We start from the raw sequence: 22,766 nt of genomic DNA on the forward strand, positions 1-22,766 counted from the left end.
TTTGGTGGAAGGGTCTTACAGACACACCCAATTCAGGTGCAGTGGAATCCATGCAGAACATCTAAAACAGTAGCCGAAGACATCTGTAGTTATTTAATAATTGTATTAATAATTAAGACATCTAAATGGATCATATTTGAAATAAAGGCCCACCACTGCCCATCAGGTGTCTTTATATCCCCACTTTACACCTTTAAAAGGTTTTAGAAGCTTATGCTTTTTTTGTTTAATGGAAATGGAACATTATTTATTCATAGTATTTGTATTATTCCTTTATATTTAGAAATACAGGCTACTTTCCCACCCACATGGGGCCCTCAAAGAGGCACTGCACGGGTTCTCCAACATAAGTTCTCAGATGCTGTTGAACTACAACTCCCATAATCCACAGCACAATTGTCTCTGGAATTTGCGACTGTGGGTATTGGGAGGTATAGTCTCAAAACATCTGTGGACCACTGTTCCCTCTGACAGGGATTCCCGGATGTTGTTGACCAGAATCCTCATTCAAAGGCCATTGCAGCTGGGGATGCTGGGAGTTGTAGTCAACAACATCTGGGAATCTCTGTTAGAGGGAACATTGCTGGGGACTCATGTTCGAGAAGCCCTGGCTTACAGCATATTTAGGGAAGGGGCCCGGAATATCCCCCAAGAGGGCCACCAGATCTCCTCGGGACTCTTGTCCTAGGACCGGGTTACTTGAGAGAGGATTGGTTACTGCCCCATATGTCCCTACCCATACTTTAAGATCTTCTTCGGAGGCCCTCCTCCAGGTGCCCCTGCCAAACAAGGTGAGGCAGGTGGCTACCAGGGAGAGGACCTTTTCAGTGGTTGCTCCCTGTTTATGGAATAGCCTCCCCAGTGAGGTTCGCCTGGCTTCCTCACTTTGTTCTTTTAGATGCCAGGTAAAGACCTTTTTGTTCACCCAGGTCTTTTAAATTTGAGTTTTTAAATTCGGCTGTTCAGATTTTATCTGATTTATTAAAACTAATTTTAAAATGAGTTTTTATCCTGCTTTGTATGGTATTTTGTATTTTATTCTCACCTTTTTTGTCTGTTATGATTTAATGTGCTCTGTATTTTTATTGTATGTCTGTTGTGAGCTGCCCAGAGCATTTGTTATGGGGCAGCTAACAAATAAAGTTTTATTGTTGTTGTTTCTGCTCTTGTTGTTATGGCTACAGCCATGCCTAGTCAGCAGATAATTTCCCTAGAGCACCATTTGGAGGGGGATATCTATGAATCAATGTTCCCTGCAGCAGGAATTCCCAGATGTTGTTGACTACAACTCCCATAATCCCCAGCTGCAATGGCCAAAGCTGGTATGAAGGCTTGTGGGCTAGCCTCATCCCCACCATCACTGCGTCTTGCCACTCAGTTGTGTCTGCTCCAGGTACTGATCTCTCTGGAGAGAACCACTGGAAAGCCCCAGCACCTCTGGAAAAACCGCCACTCTGATATCAGTGGAAACCAGAAAAACCTCTGCTTCGACACCAGGAGGAGGCTTACCTGCATGGGGACCGTGTATTCTGCTGTGTCCCAGATTCTCAGTTCTGTCTGAGCCACCCCTTTCACTTTCGTATGCACGGAGCTGATGATGGAGTCCTTCTTCTGATAGCGTTTATCGGAAATAAGGACAATGCTGGAAAGACAAGATGGAAAGGGCTCAAAGCTCAGTGTGGCTCCTTCCTCCCCCCCGGCCCCGTTCCCATTTTACAGATGGGGAACTGAGGCTTAGACGGAGCAACTTTCCCATGGATTGACACTGGTTGCCAGCCAGCTTAAAAAAAAAAAAAAAGGAGAACATTCATGTTCCTTTAACAGCAGCTCAATCTCCAAAAGAGGAGAAGCTGGAGATTTCTGAGCTTTGTAAATGGGCTTATCTGTATTAGCATTGTACATGTTAGCATTCTCTGTGTTAGCATTGCACAATAACATACGGAAACACACATTTCCCCCTATGTACGTTGAATGTCACCTTTCAAAGCAGGGGTTCGCAAACTTGAGTCATCAGAGGTGGTCGAGCTACAACTCCCGTTGTCTGCAGATGGCCGTGGATGATGGGCGTTGTAGTTCAACCACATCAAGAGGCCCAAGTCTGCAGACCCCTGCTATAAAGAATGGCTAGCGAGTCGGTTACATCATGGCAGTTGCCATGTGTGGGCGGAAAGGCGTGCCAGTTTCACAATGCAGGGTTTGTCTGGAAACGGGCAGTTCCCGGGTTCATCAAATGCCAAAGCATATGGACCGTGACACACTCACTTACTCAAGGAGAGCTGGTCTTGTGGTAGCAAGCAGGACTAGTCCCCTTAGCTAAGCAGGGTCCGCCCTGGTTGCATATGAATGGGAGACTTGATCTGTGAGCACTGCCAGATATTCCCCTTAGGGGATGGAGCCGGCCGCTCTGGGAAGAGCAGAAGTTCCTTCCGTGGCATCTCCAAAATAGGGCTGAGAGAGACTCCTGCCTGCAACCTTGGAAAAGCCACTGCCAGTCTGTGTAGACAATACTGAGCTAGATGGACCAAGGGTCTGACTTAGTATATGCAGGGGCATAACTATAATAGGGCAAGGGGAGAACTCTTGGGGGGCTTCCAGAGACATGTCTCCCCCACCCAATGCCCGCCCGAGCTTCCTTGAATATATATTTTTTAATTTTTAGAGGAAGGAAGTGACGGGGGGGGGGGCATTTTAAAATTCTGTCTCTGGGCCCACTCCAACCTTGTTATGCCCCTGAGTATAAATGGCAGCTTCCTGTGTTCCAAAGATGCTCAGGAATTTCCCTAAAGGGCTACTTTTAAATACCCAGGAGGAGTCACTCATCTGGATATCAGCCCATATTCCAAACTGTTTGGCAGCACAAGATTTGTATAAGGGCATATCACACCCTGTGTAATACCACAGAGCGGTGTCTTAGGAGTTAAGCCCAGAAGCCCAGAGTTGTAGAGTTGCCACTAGCATTTCTACTTAACTTCCAGGCAGCAGAGATCTCTAGATCAAGAAGCGATTGTGTGCATGGACTCTTTAAGGGCTGTGACTGAAGGCAATCCTTAATTAGGAAATGCTTTCCCAGATGCCCCCAATGGCAGAAGCAGCCAGTGCTGTGAGCCCCTGCTGCCACCCCCACCCTCTGAACACCTCCCAAACTTTTTCTAATTGAAAAAGACAAAAAGAACAGTGGGAAGGGAAGGGGAGGGGGGGGAATGGATAGAGAGGTTGACCGAAAGAGCCAGAGAGGGAGGGGGGGATATGACAAATATTTATACACTGCTTGTCAACCAAAGTTCCCAAAGCAGTTTACATTGAAAGAAAGAAAGAAGGAAAAAGAAAGGAAGGAAGGAAGAAAGGAAGGAAGGAAGGAAATGGGTCCCTGTCCCCAAAGGGCTCACAATCTAAAAGAAGAAACAAAAGAGAGGCAACAGCAACAGCCCCTGGAGGGATGCTGTGCCGGGGATGGAGAAGGCCAGTTACTCTCCCCCTCCTCAATAACGAGAATCACCACTTTTAAAAGGGTGCAGCGGGGAAATGCTGGACTAACAAGCAGAAGGTTGCCGGTTCAAATCCCCGCTGGTACTATATCGGGTAGCAGCGATATAGGAAGATACTGAAAGGCATCATCTCATACTGTGAGGGAGGGGGCAATGGTCAACCCCTCCTGTATTCTTCCAAAGACAACCACAGGCCTCTGTGGGCGCCAGGAATCGGAATCGACTTGACGGCACACTTTACCTTTTACCTTTGCTCAGAAGGGAGGAGGGAAAGAGCAGGTTTGTGGCTATAATTGTAATAATTATAATTGTGGCTATAATGTAATTGTAGCTACAATCCACTGACGGGTTCAAAGAACCTGGCCCCCCCAGCTCCAGAGGGGCCCCCACCTCCTCCACCCTTCCTGAGGGACAGGAACATAAGAGAAAGAAGGAAAAAGAAGTTGCTGTGCAAAGAATGAACTTCCTTCCCACACTGTAGTTGAGGTCTGAGACCTTTTCTTTCTCATCGGTCTCTACAGCTCTGCCCCTTATTCCGCCCCCATCTTCCCCACTGTACCAAAAACGATCTCCCACTGCACTCTGTCTTTTCCCATCGCACAAGACCTGCTCAGCGGCACTCTAGGATGCACTCTGCTGCTTCCAGCCATGCTGACCCCAAGCTGCCAACCTCCGCCCCACTGATTTCCACAGGAATCGCCTCCTAAGGTTTCCCCCCAGATCTGTTTGCTCCACAAGAGCTCGATGACCTCAACGTGCCTTTCCAACTTACCAGACGTACATGAAGACCACAGCATGAATGGCCCACTTGATACTCCCATAGTAAACACTCTGGATGCGGACCACTTTGGAAGTTTCATATTCGCACACATTCCTCAGACTGCAGCACCCAGCCATGGTGGAGACACGATCTCTTTCTTTCAAAACACACCCGCTCCCAGAACTGCAGCTGCTTGGGCTCTTGCCATGCACACACACACACACACACACAGAGAGAAGCAGCAAAACCACACCACTTAAAGGAGCAGTAAGACAAGGATGTAGAAAAGGAGCAAACACAGAGAAACTGATCACAAGAACGCAGCGCGACTGCTCATTTAAAATTATTTATATCATTTTTCTTGTAAGGAAAGCATGTTGCGTTGGAACATACGAAGCTACTAAATGCTGAGTCAGACCATTGGTCCATCTAGCTCAGTACTGTCTACCCAGACTGGCAGCGGCTTCTCCAATGTTGCAGGCAGGAGTCTCTCTCAGCCCTATCTTGGAGAGGCTGCCAGGGAGGGAACTTGGAACCTAGATGCTCTTACCAGAGCAGTCCCATCCCCTGAGGGGAATATTTTACACATATGTAGTCCCCATTTCAAATGCAAACCAGGAACCTGGTTTGGGGAAATGGAGAAATGTAACCAGAGGGGAAACATAACCAGAGGTTACAGGGGGATGGGGGAAATGTAACCAGAGTGATACTCAAATAAAAGTCAATCTGTTCTCATCATTCCTAACACTATAAATTGAGAACATGCCGAAGGCCCAACTGGTCACAGTGTATCATACAAATTTCAGAGGGGAAAAACCGTTGGGGTAGTTTCTGAATGTGTTTCAAATCATAAGATGTAAATATATTCTATATTTTGAATTGCCTTTAAAGATTTGTGGGGATGCAGGATATGAATCCAAATCTATCTTATATTTTATAACAGGTTGAGAGCCAGCATGGTGTAGTGGTTAGAGTGCTGGACTAGGACCGAGGAGACCCGAGTTCAAATCCCCATTCAGCCATGAAACTAGCTGGGTGACTCTGAGCCAGTCACTTCTCTCTCAGCCTAGCCTACTTCACAGGGTTGTTGTGAAAGAAAAACTTAAGTATGTAGTACACTGCTCTGGGCTCCTTGGAGGAAGAGCGGGATATAAATGTAATAATAATAATTTTGAAGAATGTGTTTGTTCATTTCTGTAAAATAAAGCTATACTTCCTGATGACCTACAGATACCAAATTTTGTGTACGCAGTCCTGCCACAGAAATTAGTTGCATGCACTACCTTTTACACCAGGATATGCTCAGTTAAAATTTAAATTTTATTTTGTATTTCTTAGAATAAATTCTGAATATAATAATCAGATTTTAACTATTATTCTCAGCAGATCTTTAACACTCAGTAATCAGATCAGTAATTCAAAAACAACTTCATGCCCAAGAAAAGCAGAAGATCTTTCTCTTTCTACCCCGGTAAGTGGGCAAGGAGGCACCTTTTTAACGTGGTGATTCTTTTTATTTAGCAGGAGGAGAGTAACTGGCCCTTTCCAACCCCAGCACAGGACCTCCAGTGACTGTTGCTGGTGTCTATGTTGCATTTCTTTTTAGATTGTGAGCCCTTTGGGAATAGGGACCCATCTGATTTATTTATTGTTTTTCTGTGTAAACCACTTTGGAAGCTTTTGTTGAAAAGGTAAATAAATTCTTCTTGTTGTTGTTGTTGTTCTTAGATTCAAATTTACTGCAATTCAAATAAATAACGTTTGAAGTTGAAAACCTACAAATGCCAAACCGCTCTTTTACTTCCCTTTTGCAAGTTCATTAATACAAAATTCTATTCTCTTTCTCTTCATGTGCCTACTCCGATTGGGGGGTTGGTGGCCAGCAAAAACCATCGATCGTGGTCCCTAGAATCGTGGCTATCTTCTATGTCCATTTCTAGCCAGTCTTTCAGGTCATTCATCCATCCCTTCCACAAGATCTTTTTCCTACTAGCTTTCCTTTTAGCATTAATTGTGGTATTTGATAATTTATTTCTTTGAGGATATGTCTACAATACTCCAGTTTACATCTCTTGATAGATCTTCAGTCCATGGAAGTTTATGCTGAAACAAATGTGTTAGAGTTTAAGGCGCCACAAGATTCTTCTGTTGTTTGGGGGCAACCATCTATGTCGTGTGAGCATCAAACCCACTGGGGGCATCAATGCACAACGTTTGAATCACCAGGAGGCTTAACACACATGGCTTTTAATTCAAATCCACTCCGGATTGGATTATGCCAGTCCACATATTAGTTGTATGTATCCTGACATCTCTGCGGGCTATCCTGGACCAGTACAGACATGACTCTGTTTCCCCCCAAATCGAGGCTGGGCATTCTGGCTTAGCCTGAAGTACAGCTTTTTAAAATCCTGTATTTCCAGCAGCTTTTGAAGAAAACCTGACGTTTTCCTTTGATGTGTGTGGAGGGGCCATTGCTGATAATTCAGCTTACTCGCACTTTCGTGTTTTTTTGTTTTTAAATGTCTGCTGGGTGGATTTCCACAAATCCACCCAGGTGTCAGCAAAGGAGAGTTGGACAGCTCAGTCTGGTGTGTTCTTTGCGTGATTTGCAATTGCAAGCAGAATTGCAGAATTGATGCAATTCTGTGGAGTCCAGAAGGGGAGGGGGAGGGAGGGAGAAATCCCCGAGACAAGCAAAATGTGTGTCTTCCTATGCTTGAAAGTTTGGTCACCATAGCAACACAGCTTAAATATGCAGATGTTTGGATATGCAGATGTTTGGAAGCTTAACAATGGAGACTGCAGGTTGGGGTTAAGTTCTGTTGCTTTGACTGGTCACTTTTGCAGACATCCAGCCAGTAATATTGAAGGGAGGCGTCTTGCACCTCCTCCTGGGATGTGATTGGTTGGAGGAAAAAAATATAAATAAATGGTGGGAACTCACACAGGAGAAAGATCGCAGGGTGGGCGGATAGCTCCCAGCTCCAAGTCTTTGCAGGAGCAATGTCGTCCTAGGGGGCCCTGATCAGCTGTTGGGTCAGGGCTTTGGAGCTGTCTGTGGCAGGTGCTCGTGTGGAGACCCTGGCTCAGCCTGGCTCTTCCCAGGCGGGTGGAAGGAGGGAAAGGCAAGGCCCAGGGGCCCATCTTTCTTCTCCTCGGGGTGGGGGCATGCCAACTTCGTGACTCTCCGGCTATTAGCTAAGCTAGGAGGAGGTTATGACTTAATGGGCCATTGACTGATGATGATTGATTACGGGCCATCAAGTCGGTGTCCACTCTTAGGGACCACATCAATAGATTCGCTCCAGGATTATCTGTCTTTGACTTGGCCTTTCAGGTCTCGCAGTGGTGCATTCATTGCCGTCTTCATCGAGTCCATCCACCTTACTGCTGGTCGTCCTCTTCTTCTCTTTCCTTCAACTTTCCCCAGCATTATGGACTTCTCAAGGGAGCTGGGTCTTCACATAATGTGTCCGAAGTAGGATAGTTTGAGCCTGGTCAGTGAGAATTCTGGATGGATTTGTTCTATGATCCATTTATTTGTTTTCCTGGCTGTCCATGGTTTCCTCAAAAGTCTTCTCCAGCACCAAAGTTAAGTTCAAATGGGCCATACATTGATGAAATGTGCAGATTAAAGACAAGACATCACTGGAGTCAATGGCCCAGTAAATGGAGTGTGTGGGGAAACCCAAATTACTCACCCTTGGCCTTATATTTCAACTGAATATAATTTTACCATCTTGAATGAAAAGGACTGATCTGATCATTCCAAAGAGTGAACCATACTTTGGATGGGGGCCCACTGTATGTGTGGGGCTGTGGGGGTGGGGTGGGGGTAATTGACCCCCTCTAAAAATGGCCCAGGTCTCAGATAACTAGAGTGACACTCAGCCTGAACTTTAGATACAAATTGAGAGCCACACTTCTCTGTTGCTGCCAGCAACTTTATCTTACTTCCTTTAAAGCCACATTTTCCAGTTGAAGCAAGATTTCGGCTAGAGATCTTACTAGAAAACATTGTAAATGGTTTAATCTGTTTTTGCCTTTGAAAGTGTTTAAATTGTTTTAAGCTTTGTATATGTTTTAACTTGTTTTATGTTATGGTTAACCACCCAGAGATGAACAAATCTGATAATAAATAAATAAATAAATAAATAAATAAATAAATAAATAGAAAGCTCCCCTTTTCTGTGTGTGCAAAAGCATAGCTACGCAAGAAATAAAAAATATCTTCATGGTCTTATGGGCAACCAACCATCACTTCCGACCGAATGGTGAAAAAGATGGTGATCTAAGTTTACCCGAAGAGTCCCTCTAACGGCCACGGGTTGGGTCACTCTGGGTTTTTCTTGCTTCTATCATCACCTTGTTCTTCGCAGGCCTGCCTTCTTTTCCACCGCCTGGTGGGTCACGTGAGAGGAAGTGCCGCGCTCCCGTCCGCGCCCTAGCAACCGCTAGCAAGGCCCTTGGCAACCGAGAGGCGAGAGCTTCTTTGACCGAGTGGGGGGGGCGATTTAGGGGGCCGTTTCATGTGATAGCTGAGGTAATGAATGGGGTGGACGGCAGTGGGAGGAGGAGATGGGTACTATAGGGCATGGTCCCTGGGTGAGGTACGGCCTGAAGGAAAACAAAGGCTGGGGTTACCATGGCAACCTGCCCCCGATGGAGCGGTTTAGGGGAGCATCCGGGTCTCGCTTGGGCGGGGGGGGGGCAGTTGGGGCATCATTTCAGGAAGGGTTTTTTTGCGGGGGGAGGTAATTGGTGTCTTCCATTACAAGGTGGGACTGGGGCTTCTTCACATGTTAAATTTTGTTTATTAGTCTGCAGTGTTATTGAACGAACCGCAGTACGTTGCTGTTAAAACGTTTTTATGATTATAATAAAATAGTTCATCCTATAATAATAAAATAGTTCATCCTATAATAATAAAATAGTTCATAATAATGTCATTAATGTAATAATATAGCAGCTAATAGTTAACATAGTAATTAATAATAATACACTATTAATGCTATAATAATATAGTTATGTATAGTTCGTAATAATATGCCATTCTAAGTAATAATAAAGCAAGATTATCTTCTTCCTCTGAGGAGCTGACAACACACTACGCTTCGATAGAGGGGAAAGACCAGAAAGGCCAAAGGGAAAGGCGATGATGATGATGGGAACCCAAGAGGAATGTGTGCCATGGGGTTGTGCTGCGGGCAGAAACAACTTTCCATTTTCTGGGCTGCTTATAGTGGGGAGATACATTCTTGCTGTAATTGCAGTCAAGCTGGGATAGTAAACTGGAGTGAGGGCAAGAAATAGATGCCTTGGTGGTTTTTTTTGTTTGTTTATTTATTTTTGCCGTAGAAAGTGGAATCCCAAGCAACAAAAAACAAAATAATCCTCTGCCTTGTGTTCATCATTTACCTCTCAGTTCCTTGCCTGTAAAATACCAGAGGAACAGCAAGAGCTGATAGCGGGCTTGACCGGCTTTACTGTGAGTTCGAAATTGCTCCAAAAAACCGACACAAAAAAGTGGAATTTTAAAACTTGGATATAAATTGGGCTACACTCTTAATGCACAATGAAAAACCTAAATTGTGTGTGAAGTGCTCCCCGATAGCTCGCAGGGACTTCAGGGTAAATTTGGCCCATGTGTGAACACACACCTCCCTTCTGGAGGAGATGTGAACTAAAAGCCTGGTATGGAAAACTTCCTGGAGAGAGAGCATGCCCTCAGCTCTTGTCTGTGCGCTTTCCCTGAGATGGGCCACTGTGTGAAACTGGATGCACTGGATGGGCCTTGGGCCTGATCCAGCAGGGCTGTTCCTAGGTTCTAATATGAGTATGAATTAGTTATCTTTAGCAGGGCCTTTGGGCAGCTTTGCTGGGCAATTTTAGTGAAAGCATCGCTGATCTGTAGTAACTCAAATGTAGGTTTGTATTTGTACATGCCGGTCATCTCAGTGTATGGCTCATGGGTGAAAGGAGACAATGGACTTTCTCCCACTGAGGCACACCGTGTTTCACCTGGCTCTTGTTTCTAGAACCAAAAATGTGGATCTCACAGCCTGTCTATTTTTGCTTCTAAAGAGGTTGCTACAAAGCATTTCAGCTCTCAGACTCACAGCAAAGGCAAAATACACTGGGAGCTAAGATGGTCTCCATCTTGGGGAACTGCTTTCCTCTCAATGTGGGTCATTGCGCATGGGTTTTAAAGATGTACAGATTCTGGGATGCTCATTTCATAAAGCTTTCTTCACTTTCTTCTCCTGCAGGTTAGTTTCCAGGGTGCCATTATGAGTGACCAACTTAAATTCATTGTTGAGAAACTCAATAAGGAGCCCTTCAAGAAAAACTTCAATTTAATAACTTTTGATTCGCTGGAATCAATGCAGCTATTGCAGCTGCTCAATGACGTTTTCGGTGAGATCGACCCAAAGGTAAGAATGGGCTTTAAGATATTCATATTAGAGAAAGCTGGCTTTTGTATAGTTGATGGACAGCCTGATGCTGTGCAGAGTTATACATGACATTGGACCAGGTTGTGAGACTTGACAGCAAGGGAAGATATTGAGGTCATTCACACAATCAAAAACTGTGTTCTACCCGCGTTTGGGAGCTGTGTGGAAGCAAGGTAAGAGGAAAAGTTACCCAGGTTTCCTCCTACCTTGCTTCCACACAACCAAAAACTGGAAGCACACACAGCTCCCAATCCCGGGTAGAACACAGTTTTTGATTGTGTGAATGACCTCAATATGGGCTTGACTTAAGCCTGCCTAGTTATATATGTGACTTCGCGTTTATAGAGGTTCCCCAGCATACCAGTGGGCAGATAAAGTTTTATTTTTCTAGCCTTGCTGTGCTTGTGTAAGTAAGTTTTCTTATTAATTATACTGTAATTATTTTTAAACTTTTCAGCATATTGTTGACATTAGGGAAGAGCTGCCAGAGCAGACAGCGAAGCGGATGTTAAGCCTTCTTGGTATTCTTAAATATAAACCTCCAGGAGGTACCAATGACTTGTAAGTATTTTCTTTCTTTTATAATAGTAAAATTATTTAATAGTAAAAGAGCCAATGTGGTGTAGTGGTTAGAGTGCTCGACTAGGACTGGGGAGACCCGAGTTCAAATCCCCATTCAGCCACGAAACTAGCTGGGTGACTCTGGGCCAGTCACTTCTCTCTCAGCCTAACCTACTTCACAGGGTGGTTGTTGTGAGGAGAAACCTAAGTATGTAGTACACCGCTCTGGGCTCCTTGGAGGAAGAGCAGGATATAAAATGTAAAAAAAATTAAAATATATATTAAAATACAGCTAGGATTGAAGCTCTTTTATATTTATTTATTTATTTGATTGGTTTTTATAGCGCCCTTCCAAAAATGGCTCAGGGCAGTTTACACAGAGAAATAAATAAATAAGATGGCTCCCTGTCCCCAAAGGGCTCACAATCTAAAAAGAAACCTAAAACAGACACCAGCAGCAGTCACTGGTCCTGCGCTGGGAGTGGATAGGGCCAGTTACTCTCCCCCGCTAAATAAAGAGAATCACCACGTTAAAAGCTCTTTGCGCCTTATATATCTGCGGAAGCCTGTTAACATTATCATCTGCAGGAGCAGCCTGATGTTAACTCCATGTGTCATACCAACTTATTTGTACTGAATTCTTTTTCATTCTGATCAGCCACTCATTTGATCCATCTCCACATCGAAGACTGAATGTATGTTTTGGAGAGCACTGTGCATCACAGCTCCCTGTGTACCTTGCATTGGACACTAGAGGGTGCTCTGGTTTTAAGATTAATGGAGTATCAGGAGCCCTACCCTGTGGGGCTCAGAATTGTTTGTAAGTCACTTCAAGGGTTCTTCGGGACCAAAACGGGGGATAAGAACTACCCAGACATTAGCATAAATAAATAGAATCCCTGCCAGTTTTCAGTCTTGCCAAATACTACAGTGGGGATAGGCACTTTGAGCAGCTAGAAAAAAGAGCCATATAAATATGTAGTGTAGTTAATTCTAGATTTTCTGATAGACACTGAAGACAAAAGCCAACACTGCTGCTTCTCTTTTGCTTCAGACCTCTTTCTTCTGAGATGCATTAGTGGATCCTGATGATGTGCTTTTGTTACTGTTGTTATATAGAAGTACGTTTCGCCAAGGCTTAGTTACTGGAAGCAAGCCTGTAATTCATCCGGTCTTGCATTGGCTCCTTCAGCGGACAACCGAGCTCAAGAAAAGAGCCTATCTTGCACGCTTCCTAATCAAAGTAGACGTGCCCGTTGAGTTCCTTCAGGAGGATACAGTTGCTGATACCAACAGACAGGTAGCATTTTCAATATATCTCTTACACATATAGTACTCCGTAATAACTGAAAACAGTGAGTTTGCTGGCAGATCTCCTCGATGGGCTGTGAGCCTACACTGGACCAGAAGAGTCATGCAAAAAGTATATGAGCTGATGCCATTTTTAACAGAATTCAAAAAAATGTTCAAATCATAGATAGGCCAGGTTGACTACCTATAGACGAGCAAAGAGCTGCTTTCTATCTGGCCTGCATAAGTGAAAAGCCTCGCCCCTCTAGTGATAATAACATTTGGTGCTGTCTGGAAGCATATTTTCTTCTTGTATGTGCGCACACACATACTATTTTCCCTGAGCTTGCTGAAAGCCCCTTAAGAAAGCCAGTGTGGTGTTGTGCTGGACTAGGACTGGGGAGACCTGAGTTCAAATCCCCATTCAGCCATGAAACTAGCTGGGTGACTCTGGGCCAGTCACTTCTCTCTCAGCCTAACCTACTTCACAGGGCTGTTGTGAAAAAGAAACTCAAGTATGTAGTACACCGCTCTGGGCTCCTTGGAGGAAGAGCAGGATATAAAATGTAAAAATAAAATAATAAAAATAAAATAAAAAGATGGAGCTTATGTAAAATGGCAGCAGACCTATTGCATAGCCTTGGTGGTGTTTCAAGTGTACGCATGTGCCTGATGGTAATGCAGCAAATATTTCCTGGCCTTGCATGGGAGTTAAAGTAAGTATTCCCCCCTCCCCCATTGCCAATATACAAATTTTATCATTAAATAACTAAACAAAAGCTGTAGTTTGAGAAAGGAATGCAGATTGTGTGTTTATTCAGTGTGTGCCACTCCTAATTTGTATAAAGATAGAACTCTGCAGTTTCCATTATGTAAAATGCATTCAAATAATCTACTGGCTTGTCCAAAATAGAAACTGTAATAAAATACCATGCTTAAAACAATATGACCATGTGAGGTTGTTTAGACACTGCTGAAGTTCAAGAGATTTTGCTAATGATACCTGTTATTTATATGTGCAATATATTTATTTTATGGCCGGAGATCAACTATTTTGGCTATCTGTCATTGCAAATATTTATTTTATGTGTTTCCTTTGTTCTGCGCTAGTACTCCTTCATGATGGAGTCAACATGGCTTGGACTTTGCTTCTAGGCCCTGCTGCAGTTTGCAGTTGAGAATAATTTGAGAGGTTGTTGCCTGTCAGCTCACCTGTCCACTCACCTGAGCTCACAGGGAGGACCCCAAGTGCTACTGAGAACATAAGTAATACAGTGATGAGAATTCACTAGATCACAGTGCTGATCTTAAAAATTTCTTTTTTCTTTTTTGTTCCTGCAGTATGAAGAGCTGATGGAAGCCTTCAAAAACCTCCATAAAGAATGCGAACAGCTCAAGACATCTGGTTTCTCAACTGCAGAAATACGAAAGGTAAAAAGAGAGAAAATATAGAAATTCTTTAAAGTGTACAGTATAGAATCCTTTTTTAAAAATAGAATTTGGTTTTTGTTTTCTTTCTCTTTTTCCTTCCCCCCCCCCTTTTTCTTTCTTTTTTCTTTTTTTTCTTTTTCCCAAAACAGGGCTTACCTTAAAGGGGTTTCTTAACCCTCCTATGGAAGTTTCCTTCAAGAGGCTTAACTAGCTCTCACCTTGTAGCTTCATCTAACTGCAATAACTCTTACTAGAGGATTAATACATAACACCAGCTAAAAACTTTGACATGAGACTGGAGAGACCCAACCAACAGAAGGCTCTTGCTCCATCTCCAAAGTGATGATTCCAAACATTCAATCCTCTCCCTTTGGTGTTGCCCCTTTGAGAGTGATCTACTGCTGCCTGCAGGCTTGATTGTAAATAACCCCCCTTTCCTCAGAAATAACACCTGATAGCAGACTTAATTTATGGTTGGGTGGAACTTCACCACCACCAGGCATCAAGTCTAATAAGGGCCTGGCTTCACTCCCTCTCTCTGCATTGCCTCCTGATGTCAAAAGGGCTATAGTAGACAAGATGAGGGGAGAATCTTAACATAATCGATTAAGTCATATGACTATCCTGACATAATGAGCCAGCTTCTTCTCTTAGTAATTCCAAACTTATAGAAAAATAACTGCCTTTGGCCCATTACTACATTTCATTAATTTTCTGTTGGTACTTTCTAGGATATCACTGCCATGGAAGAGGAGAAGGAGCAGCTGATCAAGAGAGTGGAACGTCTTAAGAAACGGGTAAGTATAAGGACCAAGGGCGGTGTCATTTGGGTATCATCACTCTTGGCTGGCAAGTCTGACTGTGGAATGCAAACAAGGATTAAGACTAACATGCTCATGTCAGGGGAAGGAATCAGATGGCTAACAGGAGGAAAGGGAATCTTCTCGGGCGCCTGTCCAAAATGTTTAAAGACCTTCAGCCTAACACTTCAGTGTCAGCTCTAAGAAGTGTTGCATACAGCAAGGAAGCGTGGTGTGAATCTGTGAGACACACAATCGCCCTCATTGATTTTTTGGCTAATGTGTCGATTAGCTTGCACTGCTTATCTTTTTGCTGTAGGTGGAGACAGTGCAGAATCATCAGCGGATGCTTGAAACGGCAAGACAGCTTCGAGTAGAAAAAGAGAGAGAAGAATCTCTTGCCCAGCAGAAGCAAGAGCAGAAAAATCAGGTATCTGTGCAAAAGCAGATAAAGGGAAATTAAGGGAAATTTCTTTAAATAGTTAACTGTAAACTGCTTCATAAACTCATAAGAATAGATTCTGGGGTATTGGGGATGTAAACCCAGGTGTGCTTCTGTAAGTAGACGTTGGAATCAAAAGCAGAAGGACACTGACTCCATGCCTTGCATGTGAATTCCTGGGGACAGCTGATGGCCTACAGTTAGAGGCAGAATACTGGACTAGATGGGTATTTGGTCTGCTAGGGCCAGCTGCTCTTCAAAAGCAGGGGTTGGGGGATTTGACCTGAAATGAAGATCTTGAAAAGGGAACCCTTGGATGCAGTGCGGCTTAAACCTCAGTGTGCTCATCTGAGGGCAGTGTGGTCATGTGTTGACCTCTCCAAGAGAAATTTCTAGCTGCTTGCTTGGCCAATACAGAGTTTGCCACTGGATTGACTCGCCACTATAGCAAGTTGCCGTGTTATCTTGCCAGATCTGCTGTTCAAGTGCATTCTTATTACTTCCCTTAATAGCTGAGGGAAAGGGGATACATTGTGTGCACTCTTAATCCTTTCAGTAGGGCAGGCATAGATGTTTCCTCCCAGGCTTGCATTTTTAAAATTATTATAAGTGTATATATTTTCAAAAGATAAACTTATTAATAGATCTGTGCTTGTTTTCTAAGCTTTTTCATGCAGAGCAGAGGCTGCAGAGAGTCCAGCTCCAGCTCAAGGATATGCGTCATGCAGCCGTGGATTCAAAGCCAGAAAGTAAGTAGGAGTTCTAAAACGTTCCCCCGCCCGCTGCTTCTTCTTTACTGCCAAAAATCACAGAAGGACTGTTTTAAAAGCCAGAGAAAGATATAATTTATCCTGAATTTACATTTTCATTTTAAAAGTTCGACTAACTGTGAATATACACATTTCTAAAGTTCTGGGTGTTGTTGTTTTTTGTGACCTGAACACTGATATTGACTACCCATGACTTCATTGTTGTTGGGAATAATATTATGGTAACCTTTTGATCCTCTTCGCCAGCTGAAATCAAGCCAAATGTAAAAACTGCGCTTGTTTCCTGCTTCATATTCTTCTTTATAGAATTTATATTCTGCCTTTTGCTGCAAGTTTCTTCAAGGCAGCTTACAACAGCAGGAGAAACAACAGCACACAATATCAAATATATAATAAAATCACAGAATGCCGGCAGCAGGTGAAAATGGCAGCTAAAAATCAGGAAATGATCTCTTGTACCTCTAAAACTGTGCAAGAACATGACAAGATTCATCTGATATCTAAAAGAAAATGAAGATGGTGCCAGGCAAGCAAGTTGAGGGAGAGAGTTCTGTAATGGAGGTGCCACCACAGAAAGCCCCTCTCTCAGGTAGCCAGCTGCCTGACCTCACAAAGTAGGCTCCTTGAAGGGCAGGATGCAGTTATTGTGGAATGAAATGCCCATCCAACATGCTACCATGTAGGCAGTAGTGATAGAATGTGAATCGAGGAGCTACATGGTCAGGCTAGTTGTGTGTCTCTTTCCCAGTTAGTTGGCTCCTGGCTAGGAAAGAGGGCAACAACTGGCTGGAGAAGGACCCATACCATTAGCCCTGCCTTGTTCCTGAAATCAGACACTGACTGGACACTATCAGATCTTGCCAGAGAGAGGCAGCTCTCGCAGTTTACAAATTTGAATTTGTTTTATGGTCTTGTAAACTACTCTGAGCATTTGCTAGCTGTAGGGCAGCAAATACATATTTTAATAAATGAAGAGATTTTCCATTCAGATAAATGGAACTTTTGATTTCTCATTTTCCAGATTGAACCTGTGCCTTTACTGCTCTCTTATTTTGGAGCAGGTGTGTGCGTGTGTGTACACACATGCACATAAACTCTGGCGGGCTCTGGGCTCCAGATCTCAAAAGTGCTGGTTTGACTTGAGTCATGCTACAAGCAATTTTGTGTGGCTTTCTGCATTGATCAGCTCATGTATGGAGATAAGTACTGAGATCTCTAGCTGGAACAAGTCTTTAGTACAGTCTAGCAATGAAGGGCGCCTAATTCCTGAATGTCTGAGCAAGCCACTAATTCACTCTTCCTGAACCTTTCTTGCAACAATAAAAATATCTGAACGGAAAACATGATGAATGGCTATTAATAGCATTTCGCATGTAACTATGCCATTGGCATAATATAATGCAAATAAGCTTAGGGCCCTGAGCCAAGCACAGTGTGCAGCTTTCTGTGCATTTAGATTCCATAAATAAAAGCTTTATTATTACTATTACTGTGTTGTTGTTGTTTGTTTTTAAACCCAACAACAGATTCTGAAGTATGTGATGGAAAGCCCTCACAGGCACTTTATTCTTCGATTTCTGGCTTGAGAATTTGCTAAAGTTCTCTGAAAAAAGTTCAAATAAGCTACTAAAAAAAAAAAAGCTTCTTTCCCATGTGATGAATCCCTTGGAACATTTTACTGTGGCCATGAAACATCTAAAGTAGGCTAGCCATCATTTTTCCGTTCTGTGCACTTAAGCTGTTCATTTCCATGTTTTAACTTCTCTGGTTTCTGGTGGGAAAGATTTTGAGCACAGGTCCTTCAGTATTTCTTCTTAAACATCTGGCTGTTTTAAAATATGACTTATCTAATCATGTCCAGAGACATTATTCAGACATTATTTATGGCACTTGTCTCTTGGGCAGGTCAAATATATCTTACATTTTCCTTACTTGAGAGTTTTGTAAAAGCCTGTCTGAAGGAGAAGACTTGTACCGTTTGCCACACCATATGCTACTAGATGGTATTTTTATCCATATGCTGTTTAAATTGCAAGGCAGGAGACTCTCCTTGCTAGTTGGGACAGAAATTAATGTAATTGGCTGCTAAATAGTTTAGGTTCAATTACAGCTATTATAGTATAAAACCAAATTGCCCTCCTCATTACTTTGTTTAGACATGTAGTGGTTTGTTTTGCATTTCTAGGCTTAATGAAGAGACTAGAAGAGGAGACGAAGTTCAATTCATACTTGGTCTCTGAAAAATTTCCCAGGGAACTGGAAACGAAGAAGCAATTGCTACATCTCTTGCAGAAAGTGGTTGCCGAGCCGGCGATTGGCCAATCCGATCTCAACGAACTTGAAACCAAAGTATGTTGACAGAAAGAAATTCAATCCTACAAATGTTCTTTGGCTACAGAAAGCATGTTGCTAGCAGCAGAGAAAGAGTGCCAACCGATTATCTGTAGCTAGGTCATCACTGATGGCTTTTTTAAAAAATTGTCTTTCCTTATGCACTTTGTTTCCTTAATTGCTTCTAGTGGTGTTAAGTTTGCATTGTGTGGGGCTGTCTGTGGAGGACAGCTGTTCTCACTCTGACTTGCGGGAGAAGATTGCCTTGGTTGGTGGTACTCTGAATTACGGTTGGAGGTGATTGTGTTTTGTTTGCAGCGGTTGGGGTGTGCAGAGAAAGCATGCTTTATTGGCACTCATAAAAATAGGCCATTACAGAACTGTTCTCAGTCTACAGCAAATTGGTTCTGTTTTGGGGGTGGGCTAGGTGGTGTTGAACCATGGCTTAAAAGTATATGACCTTATACCAATATACCTTCTGATTTCTGGCAGTCAGAATTTTTATCTGTTACTGATTTTATCTTCATCACTATGCCCTTAAATGTTTTAGCTTCTGATCTGTGCCTCAGATCCTAAGGAAATGAAATTTTATTTATGCGTCTTTTTCAAGAAACTTCAGGCTGCTCATTAAAACCCCCACACAGACATTACTCAAAAGCTAATTAGGAAATGATATTACACTTTGGATTTTGCATTTTTTAAAAAAATCATTATTCCAATACATAAGGATGTGAAGAAAAGTCCCTTTGGAGTGAAGTGGAGAATTAGGCGCTGGAAGTTTCTACAGTAATGAGTAACATTCATTTGCATGCTGAATGTGGTTGGTATTGGTCTGAGAGGAATAGCATACATGTTTTAGACTTCCCTCTTTCTTGATTTGTTTTAGATGGCAATATGATGGTTGATTTGGCAGTCAAAGCTGGTAAATTGATTTGCCTTCTTATTGGAGCACTTGAAATGTTTAAACCCTAGATCTGTTAAGAGTTGCTCGCTAAGATCTGTGATTGCAATGCCATTTCTTAATTACCTAGGGAAAAGCTAAAGATGGGTAGGACCGAATATAAAAATTTCACACTGATGATGCTGAATAAGTTTCAGATCTGCTTTGACATTTATCAGCTGTGTGGGAAAGTAGGTAAGAGCTGTCCTGGGCTGTCTACACAGTGAAAATTGGTCCCTGTGAGGCAGTAAGTCATTTTATCCTTCCTTGCCAAGGCACAGGGGGGTTTCTTCCCCATTTATGTGCGCTACACCAATATTTTCACAGAGCACAATATTTTATTTATTTATTTGGTTGATTTTCTATTTCTATCCTGCCTTTCCATCCAAGGCAGCTTATATAAGATATAGTTGCCTTATGGCTGCTTCTGTCTCCCCTAACATATGGCATTGCTCTGGAGAAGCACATCCTCAGCTTAGGTCTCCTTTCGCCCTCTATCACATCCCTGATTGCCTGGCTGCACGGTCCTTATTCCTGTCTACTAGGCCTGCAGGTCTTTTCACTGTCAAAGGGCAAATGAGGAGGTGCCAGGTGCAGCAGCTGTCTCTCAGGTGAGCTGCTGCATGAGATTCCGTTGCCTGGCCATGTGCTGCTTCCTTCCCCTCCAAGGGCACCATTACAAGTGTTCTCAGATTTATTTATCTATTTAGTAATAAATGTGGTGTTCTGTCTCTTTCTAAAATATATATAGGAAGCATGCTGTCTCTTTTTAACTGGGAGCTCTTTTAGAGTATTCCTGGTTGATGATCTGCCATCTATAATGTTGGGATTAGGTATGAAACATAGCTGGATGTGCCAAGCCTGCTTATATTAGTTGTGGCTAATTGCCAGTGAGATCAACACAATGCGTCGGCTGCAGAGCTCACCAGGGTCCCACTGCTTTTAATGGGACTTAGTCACAATGGGCTATATAGGCTGGAGCAGGTCATCAGCACCGTGTCCTTTTGCTCTGTGTTCCTTGGAGATTTTAAAACCAGGCATTAGACCTTGACATCTTAAAATAGCCCTGTGATTCAGTTTTTTGGAACTGAGTTTTTAAAAGCCTGCCAGCTTGTAGTCATCCACACCAGTCCAGACCTTGTGTGAGCATCAAGACGCCCACAGAGTCCCTACGTCCGTGGGCTTTTGCACTCTTTCCAGTGGAGTGGCCCGCTTGGTGCATTCATATGGAACTCCTCCACCCAAATCGTGAGCCAGCTCTCACAAGTGGAGCCGATGGGGAGACATTGTCTCCCTCCCGCCCCACCTACGAACGAGAGTGGCTCAGCTCAAATAAAGCATACAGGTGGCCCTCACTATTCGCAGGGGTTCCATTCTTGCCTATAACCACGAGTACGGGAACTGCGAATAAAGGAAACGTATCCCTATTGGAATCTTGGGGTTAGGTTCCTACACACAGTGCCAAAAATGTGGGAAGGGAGGAGAAATCAGAGGAGAAATGAACAGTACCTTGCTCTCTGGGGCTCCAGAAATGCCCCTGAAAACCCCCCAATTGGCTGAATTTTTGGCAAATATTCACCAAAAGTAGTTTGTTTGTTTTAACAGAAAGAGCCGTAGAACTGCTTCGTGTTGTAAAATAGTGGCCGGGAGTGACACTGGAAATTATTTCCAGTCACTCAGTAACCGTGAATAGGCAAAAACAACCCTATTTTTGCCCCGCGGATAAAGAAACTGGCTCTATAAGACTTGTCCACGGATACGCGAAACAGTGGGTAATGAGGGCCAGCTGTATTACTCTTGGGCCTTTATTAGTTGAAGCTGAAATAAAACAGCTGACCGCCCCCCTCCCCCACTGAATTTACACTGAGATTATTATAATTGTTACCTAGGATATCTGGCTCAAAGTTGTAATGGATAAAAGTGGTGCCCCTTTTCTTTTGCCCCTGGAGGGGATACCCTAGGCTTTCTGACCTAGGGTATCCCCCCATGTGCCAAGTCTTTTAATATTCCACGTTTATATCATTGTGGTCTTCATGTCGAGAGAACATTCACATGACTCTGGGTAACTGATCCCCTGTCATGCCTTTATTTAATTTATACTATTGTGTGTGGTACTTCAAGGACTCCCCCCCCCCCCGTGTTTTTTTAAAATAACAGAGCTGCCTGTGCATCATTTGAATGCCCTGAAATAGATCCTGGGGGTTATCCCAGGATAACGTTGGGCTTCCTGGAGATTATCCTGGGGTGCCCATTTTGTATTCATAGGCTGGCGCTGCAAATGTCCTTTTGACACAATGTCTTTATTCATGAAGCACTGAAAGAATGGAGAGTCCTGAGCCATTATGTATTAACTCAAGGTCTTACGAAGGGCAGAATTCTCCCAAAAGACATTATTTTTGGTGGAATGTTGGAGAGAGTTTGTAAACATAATGGAACTCCATAGCCCATTTGAACCAAGACCCTTCTAGGCAGTGAGGAGCGACTAAACCCATTTGAAAAGATACAGGGAGATGTCAGGTTCTGGAACACTGCTGTATGACAAGCTATGAGTTAGGAAAGGTTCCTCCGATATATAACCATGAAGCAGAAGCAGCATTGCTGGCCTGATGCCACTTATAGCTAGGAAGAAGCACCAGTTGGAGTAAAATGGGCATCCACACAAGAGTTGGCTTGGTGAGCATCTCTGATCAAATGGTTTTATATCCTGCCCTTTCTCAAGGGCTCATGGCACATTCCAGAAATTGGGTGAATGGGATTAGTGTGTGCTTCTCAAAAGCAGAAGTCAATAGCACAGCAGATATTTATTCTGTTCATCCTCTGAGGCGCTTAGGGCAGCGTAGAGGGTTCGTTCCCATTTTATCCCCACAACAGCCCTGTGAAGTTGGATACTTAGTGACTGGCTCGTTGTCTCTCAGTGAGCTTAATAGCAATTTGGAACTGGGTCTCCTCAGTCTTAGTCTAACCACTGTAGCATAGGGGTTCTCCAGTGATTGGCTAGGAGTTAGAGTGCATGAAGATTTAAAATGCTGATCTAGCGTTACGTTTCTATACCGTCAAAACAAGTGTCTCAAGACAGTTTACAAAGAATACAGTTAATCCAAGGTATTGTTTGGGGATGAGGGTGCTGGTGAGAGGTCCCAGGGGCTTCAGGAGCAAGGATAATAAACTTTGTTTTCTCTTGCATCTGCGTTGCCAGACTCCTCACCCAGAGCACTTAGTCCTGTCTCAATGTTGGAACACATAGGCAGCACATGCTTAGTTATGCGGACTGAATGAAAGATTCACAAAAATGAGCGTTTGTGCAGAACAGTCCACTGGCCTCCTTGCGCTTTGGCTTGGACAGAGTTTGCTCCTGAACGCAGGTTTTTTTCTCACTGAGCAGGAAGCCTGAAGAGATGCCTAAATAAGGGGTGGTTGCTATTGGCTTTTCCCCAAACACCATATGTAGTTTAGGAAAAGTCACTCAAACTTCCTGTAGCGCCGCTTCAATTTGAATCT

General features: G+C 43.4%; 2 protein-coding genes across 13 annotated transcripts in view; one reads left to right on the forward strand and one right to left on the reverse strand.

Moving 5' to 3' along the window:
• The window catches only part of P2RX7 (purinergic receptor P2X 7), a 104,020-nt gene that overhangs the window by 15,108 nt on the left and 66,146 nt on the right, over positions 1-22,766 (reverse strand). For 5 of the 6 annotated variants that reach the window (XM_053279656.1, XM_053279651.1, XM_053279653.1 and 2 more), the window contains one exon: positions 1,510-1,642. In XM_053279656.1, the coding sequence (XP_053135631.1) occupies positions 1,510-1,642 (133 nt within the window). Of the gene's footprint in view, positions 1-1,509; positions 1,643-4,257; positions 4,419-22,766 lie in introns of those variants that run through there. The other variant, XM_053279657.1, reaches the window with a different exon arrangement.
• Positions 8,638-22,766, forward strand: part of IFT81 (intraflagellar transport 81) — a 51,551-nt gene continuing 37,422 nt past the window's right edge. The window contains exons 1-9 of one of the 7 annotated variants that reach the window (XM_053279644.1): positions 8,638-8,791; positions 10,518-10,682; positions 11,161-11,264; positions 12,384-12,564; positions 13,896-13,985; positions 14,717-14,782; positions 15,105-15,215; positions 15,892-15,976; positions 18,183-18,346. In XM_053279644.1, the coding sequence (XP_053135619.1) occupies positions 10,539-10,682; positions 11,161-11,264; positions 12,384-12,564; positions 13,896-13,985; positions 14,717-14,782; positions 15,105-15,215; positions 15,892-15,976; positions 18,183-18,346 (945 nt within the window). In that variant the 5' untranslated portion in view covers positions 8,638-8,791; positions 10,518-10,538. Of the gene's footprint in view, positions 8,792-8,819; positions 8,859-8,960; positions 9,027-9,074; positions 9,095-9,585; positions 9,737-10,517; positions 10,683-11,160; positions 11,265-12,383; positions 12,565-13,895; positions 13,986-14,716; positions 14,783-15,104; positions 15,216-15,891; positions 15,977-18,182; positions 18,347-21,805; positions 21,942-22,766 lie in introns of those variants that run through there. The other 6 variants (XM_053279647.1, XM_053279648.1, XM_053279645.1 and 3 more) reach the window with 6 other exon arrangements.

Source organism: Hemicordylus capensis, chromosome 15 (genome assembly GCF_027244095.1).
Source record: "Hemicordylus capensis ecotype Gifberg chromosome 15, rHemCap1.1.pri, whole genome shotgun sequence".
Classification (NCBI taxonomy): domain Eukaryota; kingdom Metazoa; phylum Chordata; class Lepidosauria; order Squamata; family Cordylidae; genus Hemicordylus; species Hemicordylus capensis.